A 9047-nucleotide genomic window follows, 5' to 3' on the forward strand; every position below is an offset into this window, starting at 1 on the left:
TTTCTTTCTTTCTTTTTCAACAGGGTTTCTCTGTGTAGCCCTGGATGTCCTGGAACTCACTCCGTAGACCTGGCTGGCCTTGATCTCAGAAATCCACCTGCCTCTGCCTCCCAAGTGCTGGGATTGAAGGCGTGCGCCACCACCACCAGGCTGATTCCTCTGTTTTCAATTCTCTGTTTAGTGCTATACCCAATAGTTTGAGTGGGTTTGTTTGCGTTTTTGGAGTTTAGCTTCTTCTTGAGTTCTCCATATATTTTGGATATTAGCCCTTTATCAGCTATGGGATAGTGATGATCCCTTTATAATCTGTATGCTGTTGTTTTGTCATAATGAGAGTGTCCCTTTCCTTACAGAAGCTTTCAGTTTCATAAGGTCTCATTGTTTTTATTATGTTTATATTTTGGGGAATTTTGTCACAGTTTTACCCTTCTAATTTTTGTTTTTCTAGGTTTTCTTATTTATTCTATTTTTTGTTTCTGTTTTGGCTTTTAGTTTTGGATTTTTTGTGGTTTTTCAAAGTTATAATATCTTTTGAGAATTTTGGACATCCAAGAATGTATTTGGAACCTATTTACCCCTTGGCCTTCCCCAACTCCTCCCAGGTCCATTCTCACAACCACTCCCAACACCCACTAATTCATGTATTTTTATTTGTAAATAGCATACTGTCATATGTTCCTGAATATGGGGGCATCCACTGGAGTGTGGTTGACCTACCGGGAACCAAATCCTTAAGTAAAATGACTCTCTCTTTCCTAGATTTCATCAGCCGTCAATGTTCACACTACGGGTTAGTCAGGGCAGAGTGCTTGATTTTGTGCAGATGTGGTGGCCACAGCTGTTGTGAATTCATGAGTTTCGTGTTCTTGCTTTTTCAAGAAGATAATTGTCTTAGTCAGGGTTTCTATTCCTGCACAAACACCATGACCAAGAAGCAAGTTGGGGGAGGAAAGGGTTCATTGAGCTTACACTTCCACGTTGCAGTTCATCACTGAAGGAAGTCAGGACTGGAACTCAAGCAGGTCAGGAAGCAGGAGCTGATGCAGAGGCCATGGAGTGATGTTTCTTACTGGCTTGCTCCCCTGGCTTGCTCAGCCTGCTCTCTTATAGAACCCAAGAATACAGCCCAGAGATGGTACCACCCACAAGGGGCCCTCCCCACTGACCACTAATTGAGAAAATGCCTCACAGTTGGATCTCATGGAGGCACTTCCCCAACTGAAACTCCTTTCTCTGTGATAACTCCAGCCTGTGTCAAGTTGACACTAAAACCAGCCAATACAATAATATTTTTCTCTGTCCCTGTCAAACCTCTGGTTCTTACACTATCTCTATTCCCATTTACCATGTTAGTACCTGAGCCGTGGAGGAAGAAAGAAAGGGAGGCAGGAAGGGAGAGAGGAACAGAGGAAAGGAGGGAGAGAAAGGTTCCATGTAGACATCCTGGCTCTTGTTTGAGCACTTTGTTAACACTTACTCTCCAGGTTTTGACCAGTTGCGGGTTTCTGTGTCATTGCACAAAGAAATTTCTCTGAACTATGAGAGCTGCACTAATCTGAAGATTTGATGCAAGGACCTGCTTCTGAATGAGAACATGCCATTTTTGTTCTCTAGAGTCTGGGTAGCTCACTTAATCATCTAATTCCATGTTTGTACTTGAACACTTCATCATTTCTGTTTTCTTTACAACTGAACAACACTCCATTGTGTGTAATACCACATTTTCCTTAGACACCAAGGCTGTTTACTGAACATGGAGGAGCAAGTGTCTCTGCGGCAGGAACAGAGTTCCGTGACTATATCCCAGGAGTGGGCTAGCTGGATCACATGGCACATCCAGTTCTAGTTTTCTGAGGAACACGCACACATTTGTTTACAATGGTCAAACCTCTTCTATCCTCCCATGTGTAGTGTGTGTGAGTGTTTCCATCCCCCACATCCACTGACACCACCATTGGGGCCTTAGACATCTGATTTGAATCAGATGAAATCTTAGACTAGTTTTAGTTATCAACTCCGTGATGGTCAAGGATGCTAAATAATAAGATTTGTATTCATATCTATATATTTCTTATCAATTTCCAAGTTTTCTGAGAAAAACCTTTTCAGATTTCTATCCCAATTATTCCACTTATTCAATACTTTGTTTTCTTCATAATATTTTGTTTAGTGCTTTGCATATTCTAGGAAATTTGATGAGTATGTTATATTTTGTTTTAATCTCTAGGTTTTTAGCTTTTATGTAGTTTTGATTGTTTGGGGTTCATTTTTTGGTTTTTTACATTTAATATCATATTTCTTGGATATTGTAATTGTCAATTTTTTTAATTTCTTTTATCATTTATCTATTTCCTTGTACCTTGTTCTTCTAACACAATCAGTAATATTCCTACTTAGTGCTGCTGTGCTGTGCTGCTAAGTTTGAATTTGGATTTTCTTGGCTTTGTTTGTGGTTTAGCTTTTCTGGATATCTGCTCTGGTTGTCATGTTTGTTTGGTTTTAGTTGTCTATTTATTTTTCATTATTTTAATTTTCAACATAGCTTTCTTTCTTCCTTTCATTTCCTTTTTTTTGTTCCTCTTAGGTATCCTTTATACTTTGTTTCCCGAAATGAAGTCTGGGAGTGAAGAGGAATCAGAAAATCTCAGATCTGATTCCAGCTTCTTTGAAGCAGAGAGTTTCCACTCTCAATACAGAGTTTTAAACACCATCGGCCATGGAGGCTGCGCCACAGTGAAGCTGGCCAAGCACCGCCTCACAGGCACTCCTGTGGCTGTTAAAATGATTGACAAGCAAAAGCACAGGCACCATCCCGTCACATCGGAGGTTGACATTATGACCAAGCTCAATCATCCCAACATCATTTCCCTCCAACAAGTCATCCAGACTGAGAAGACTATATACCTTGTGATGGAGTTGTCCAAGGGGGAATCGCTGTACGATTACATCCATCATGCTGGCCCCCTGCAGGAGGATGAAGCACGAACAATATTTAAACAAATATTGAGTGCTATAGGCTACTGTCATGACCTGGGTATCATCCATCGCGACCTGAAACCTGGGAATATAATGATAGATAGGAAAGGTGTGATAAAACTTATCGACTTCGGGCTCAGCACCCTAGTGAATCCGGGGCAAAAGCTGAACTTTCACTGTGGGACTTTGCCATATGCTCCTCCTGAGATGGTCCTTGGGAGACTCTATGATGGCCCCAAGGTGGATATATGGGCTCTTGGAGTGGCTCTGTATTATATGACTGCTGGCAGAGTGCCATTTGATGCCGTGAAGGTCCCAGAGCTGCGGAGACAGATATTGTCAGGGCAGTATCCTGTCCCATCTGGCATATCAATAGAACTCGATGACCTGATTAGTATTTTACTGTCGGCCAATCCAAAGCATAGGCCGACGGTTGCAGAAGTGATGTTGCATCCCTGGCTGACAGAGGATTCGGAGGGATTCCCAGATCCTTGTCAGGAACTGTTCCACCTCAAGCCTGACCCAGCAATTATAAAAGCCATGGGACACCTAGGGTTCAAAGCCCAAGAAATAAAAGAGTCTTTATTGGAGAGAAAATACAACGAAGCTATGGCCACTTATTACTTCCTGCGAAGACAGGCCCTGCAGGAGTTTGGCATCCCAACCCGTGCCCAGCCCATGAATCCCTTGATGATGCCCTTCCCTTCCCTTCATGATCCTGATTCTTTCCAAGTGGGACGAAGGAGAGAAAGCGAATCCACATTATGCTTGACCTCCTCCACGAGTGAAGGCTCTGTCTCTGGCCAGAAGACTCTTCAGGGAAGACAGAGGAGAGGCAGTTGGCCTGGCATTCCTCCAGGTAGGACTCTGCAGACCACACCCACAACGAGCCACGCTGAGAGCCATTCTACCAGTGTCCCTTACGTGACCGGCAGCTCCAATTTGACCAGAGATGACAACCCCAGTGCCTCAGCAAAGGACAAGACTGTCCCAAGCAGGAGACACAGAGGCTTTAAGTGGTGGAGAAAGAAGATAAGTAATGCACTAAGAAAGTTGTGCTGTTGCATTCCATCCCAACAGCAACCTCACCTGGGGGAGAGGAGGGTCTCCCCCCATAACTGAAACCAAGCGAGGGCGTCTGGAGAATAGGCATCCGGCAGAGCCCAGGTACATTTCTGTATTTGAATGTATCTATTTTACTCCAGTCTGTGTGAACTGGCAGATTGTACTTCTGTTTATGTATCTGTTACGATGCATGGGAAGGTAGGTCTAGACACTGTGGGATGTTGGTTAAATTGAACCTACCAACAGATCTAGCATCCCAGAAGGCATCTCATGTGAGTATTCTGCACGTTGAACTAGGAGACAGCAGCTGGGTACTGACCCTGCTTTGAGGAGGAAGTAGGCAAAGAAAGAGGAGTAGATGCTGAGGGAGGAGAGGGTGTTATGCGGGAGCTAGGAGATGTGGGGATAAAGTTCAGAGAGGAACAGGCAGCTTGGGAAACAGTGTGGAAAAGGGCAACCACAGCTGGAGAGATGCCCTGTGCAGCTGAGCTTCTCAGAATCCCTTCCATGTGTGTTGTTGCATTTTAGAAGATCACCAGAGGATGCCGGATGCTATAGTCACAGTGTTGGAGAGGACCCATGTGTAGACGGACCTCAGGAGGGAGCCTTGTGGAAATCCATCATGTTCAGGGTTGGTCAGGCTTCTCTCATGGCCCTGAGTCCAGCCAGGAAGTAGGAAGCAAATGAAGATATCCCAGGTGGGCAGAGGCCACCTCAAAGGCATCAGTGCTCAGAGCAGGAGCTGACAGTCTATCCAAAGCTGGTGGAGATAGGAGCCCCTCTGCCTACCCAGGGTCACATCAGAGACCTCCACTGTGTGCACATTCCTGCCACTCTATATTAGAGGATCTTAGGAGTTGTATTGTGTTTGTTGAAACTCTGAGAATAAAATAAATGTTTGTGAAAAATAACCTCTGATATTATCCTGCAACTTATTTATGTATGAAAATTGGCCCTGTGGTGTTCAAAAGCCCCAGGAAGAATAAGTTCAGACAGAAAATCAACATATTTTTTAAAATGCCTTTGAAGGGACCAAGATTTCAGGGACTCGAAGGGGGAAAGGGTATGAACTGAGTGTGGACTTTGGTTCCTTCTGGACCCACTAAGCATTGACAGAAGGATGAGGGAGGACATTAGGTTCTATCAGCTTGACCCACTTCCACAGAGGCAAGTACAGTTACCCTGTAAATTCCTGCAGATGTGCCATGGGCTGTATCCCAAGGTTGTGAGAAGTCACAGTTCCATCTTGACCCACAGGACAATAATTGTATCATAGAATGTGTTCACTCTCATTGTCGGGACATTTTCCTCTTTAGATCCATGGGGCAGTGTTATTCCCCTATGTCCTATCACAGGCAAGTGTCCTTCGGGAATGAGTCAGAGCTGGGTCAGAGGGAGGATGTGTGTTGGGAGAGAGAAGAAGTGATGTTGTCTGTGAGAGGACAAGCTCTTCTGACCCAGACCAGATGTGCTCTGCCACAGTGACATCACCTAACAATGCCAACCCCAAACTCTATCATACCTGACAGATTACTAGTTCCTAGAGAACCTCATCTCACGGGCCCTGAAGCAATTCATGTATTCACCCATCACTCTGATGGGTCTCTGATTCCTGAGCTGCCCTCACAACATCTTTCCAGTTAGCCTGGTATTAAGCCCTTGGCTTCTTTATGTCACCAATCTCTTCAGGAGACACTCTTCTCTAAACTGCACTCTTTACCTCATATAGGTTCTGCCTCAGGAGATCTCAGGGAACAGGTGTGTGGCACTTGTGTTTGTGCATGAATGCATGTCTGTGCATGCATTTTTATGTGTGTGTGCACATGTGTTTGTAACATGTTTGTATATGCACATGTGTGCATGCATGCATGTATGTGTGCATGTACATGTGTGTGTGTTGTTTGTCAGGATATATTACACTAGGAGTATCCTCTAGTCTGCCTCCACTCAGAATCCTCAGTCCTATCACTCTTGTCAAGACTCTATCACAATGTCATTTTGCTCTATTAGAATATGGCTCAGTTCTTCAGCAGTCTGCATCTCCAAACTTCTCCAAATGCTTCCCACAAACACTTAGCAAAGGTATCTGAACCATGTGCCATCCGGGACACTCCAGCATTAGCTGTGTTGCTCCACATTAGATTTCCATTGCTGTGACAAAACACCCAAGCTAATCATGTGATAAAGACAAGTTTCCTTTTGACTCACTGTTTCTGAGTTCAGAGCCAATGGGTCCTTTATCCACGGATTAGTCCTGTGGAGAGGCAGAGCATCACAGCAGGAAGTCTGTGTTAAAACTGTTTGCTTCACAGTATCCAGTCTAGGAAAACAAAGAATTGTTTTTATAAACGTTTCCTCTCCTTCCATTAAGCACTGTGTTCATAAATGAGCCAAGCTACTTCTAAGGTGAGGGATCTCAACCCGCAATCCCTTTCCAAAGGCCCCCTCTGCTAAGTGCTGTGTAGAGGATGGGAACTTCTCAAAACAGGGAAGTCTGCAGGGTTTTTAACACCCCTCATCCAAATTGATAAGACTCTCTTTCAACATTTCTAAGGTTGTGGTATGGAAGTCATGACTTAGAGATCAATATGGGCTGCACAGTGTGATCCCAAGTCAACAAGAAGAGACGATAGTTCAAATTCATAACTGGCATGCAAAGACTGAACCACATCAGCCTCTGTGGGCACAGTCCCATCAACATTCCTCACCATTGCCCACAGGGAAAAGGAGAGGCATGTGCATAGTAGGGGAGTGGGCGGTGCCTTCTGCGGATGATCCCACTAATACAATATTCTGAGCAACTGCTTCTGGGGGTCCCCGGGAGCCGCGGCCTGCTGAGCTCGGACGCCCTGGGAGCAGCGTCACAGGGAGCGCGCGCCTTGCTCCAGCCACCGGCTAGCGCTCTGGGGTCCCCAGGACGCGGGCGGCGGGAGACGCAGTGTGAGGACCCGGGCCGGGTTCCCAGGCCATCGTCGAGGTTCCCTGAAGGGCCGCGGCTGCCTCCATGGAGCCTGAGAGCGATCGGTGCTCGGCTTGGGCCACCGCGCCCCCCTGCTCATGCTGCAGCTGGTCCTCCTCTCCCGGAGTGAAGAAGAGCCACAGCTCCACGCCGCAGGAGCTGCACCGCCTGGAGCAGGACTACCTGTACCTGGACATCACGGACCTGCCAGGTCCTTCTCTTGCCCTGCTTTCCAGATGCTTTGGAGTCCTGAGACGAGAGGGTGCAGGGACCCCTCTGATGGCCGAGGTGATCCGAATCGCCTTTGTTTTGCCATTCTCTACAGCAGACCAAAGAGTGCATCAAATGGACATTATTTCAGCATAGATAACGAGCTAGAGTATGAGAACTTCTATGCAGATTTTGGATCACTCAATCTGGCCATGGTTTACAGATATTGTTGCAAGATAAATAAGAAGCTCAAGTCCATTACAATGCTGAGGAAGAAAATTATCCATTTTACCGGCACTGATCAGAGAAAGCAAGCGAATGCCGCCTTCGTTATCGGGTGTTATATGGTTATATATTTGGGAAGGACACCAGAAGACGCGTATAGAACTTTAATCTTCGGAGATACAGCTTATATTCCTTTCAGAGATGCTGCCTACGGAAGCTGCAGTTTCTACATTACACTTCTCGACTGTTTTCACGCAGTAAAGAAGGCAATGCAGTATGGCTTCTTTAATTTCAACTCATTTAACCTTGATGAATATGAACACTATGAAAAAGCAGAAAATGGAGATTTCAACTGGATAATACCAGAGCGGTTTCTTACCTTCTGTGGGCCGCATTCAAGATATGGCTGGAAAGTGGTTACCACCAACATTCTCCGGAGACTTATATTCCATATTTTAAGAATCACAATGTAACTACCATTATTCGTCTGAATAAAAGGATGTATGATGCTAAGCGCTTTACGGATGCTGGATTTTATCACCACGATCTTTTCTTTCCGGATGGCAGCACCCCTGCTGAGGCAATTGTCCAAGAATTTCTGGATATTTGTGAAAATGTCGAGGGTGCCATTGCAGTGCATTGTAAAGCTGTTCTTGGTTGCCTGGCTCAGAATCTGTAGACCTGGCTCAGTGATTGGGGCCCAGCAACAGTTTCTGGTCATGAAACAATCAAGCCTGGAAGGCGACTATTTCCATCAGACGTTAAGAGGGCAGGAGAACGGACCCCTCAGAGAAGACTTCTCCAAACACCTTTCGGATGTTGATGACATTTCAATAAATGGGCTTGAGAATCAAGACAATCAAGAGCCTGAGCCGTATAGTGATGATGATGAAGTCAGTGGAGTGACACAAGGAGACAGACTTCGGGCCCTGAAAAGCCGGAGACAGCCGAAAGCCAGCGCTATCCCCCTCACATGTCCCCTAGCTGTGCTGACCTCTGCACTGTGTAGTGTTGCCATCTGGTGGATTGTGTGTGACTACATTCTTCCCACCCTGCTGTTCTGTCTTGATGGCTTCAGAACACAGTAGCCATCTGGACCCTTTGACAGATAGTTTGCTGTCCTGGCTCCTTGGAGGGAGAGGAGGAGGAGGAGTGCTTTGCAGCAAATGCCCATGCTGGCCTTAAGTCCAGCCATTTCAAGGACTAAGACAGTCTTACGTTAAAGTAAAAAATAAATAAATAAATAAATAAATAAATAAAAAACAAAAACAAAAACAAAAAACCGGTGACCGGCACTCCAGGGAAGACTAGGAACAGAAAACCCCCCAAAGGATTTAGCCAATCGATCTGAGAACAAAGCAGACTCTGCAATGTTCTTAGCTTCTTTCCACATAAGAAGTTCATTCGAGGAAGAAAATGTCACTCACTGACTCCGGGTTGTGGTTGAACCATTTGAGGGCCTGACTCTCCCTTTTGTAATCTCAAGTTGGACAAAAGCTGCTGTTGTGAATTTAGTCTCAGGTGTCAATACCCTGTCCTCTGCCACCAGAGAGCTGTCTGGTGACTGTGGTACACTTGTGTTCCTGTGATGGCAATCATGTTCGCTGCTGGC

The 9047-nt window shown here is 45.5% G+C and overlaps 1 protein-coding gene and 1 pseudogene across 1 annotated transcript; both read left to right on the forward strand.

The window, feature by feature from the left end:
- The first annotated feature begins 2610 nt into the window (after window positions 1-2610).
- Window positions 2611-4098, forward strand: LOC127669210 (sperm motility kinase 2B-like). Its single transcript, XM_052163091.1, has one exon. The coding sequence runs from the start codon at window positions 2611-2613 to the stop codon at window positions 4096-4098; it is 1488 nt and encodes a 495-aa protein (XP_052019051.1).
- Window positions 4099-7045: 2947 nt separating this feature from the next.
- On the forward strand, window positions 7046-8598 carry LOC127669211 (dual specificity protein phosphatase CDC14B-like; annotated as a pseudogene).
- The last annotated feature ends 449 nt before the right edge of the window (window positions 8599-9047 follow it).

Source organism: Apodemus sylvaticus, chromosome 19 (assembly GCF_947179515.1).
Source record: "Apodemus sylvaticus chromosome 19, mApoSyl1.1, whole genome shotgun sequence".
NCBI lineage: Eukaryota > Metazoa > Chordata > Mammalia > Rodentia > Muridae > Apodemus > Apodemus sylvaticus.

Excerpts from the sequence above, each read along its gene's own strand:
- LOC127669210 (XM_052163091.1), top strand. The coding sequence starts at position 2,611 with ATGAAGTCTGGGAGTGAAGAGGAATCAGAAAATCTCAGATCTGATTCC.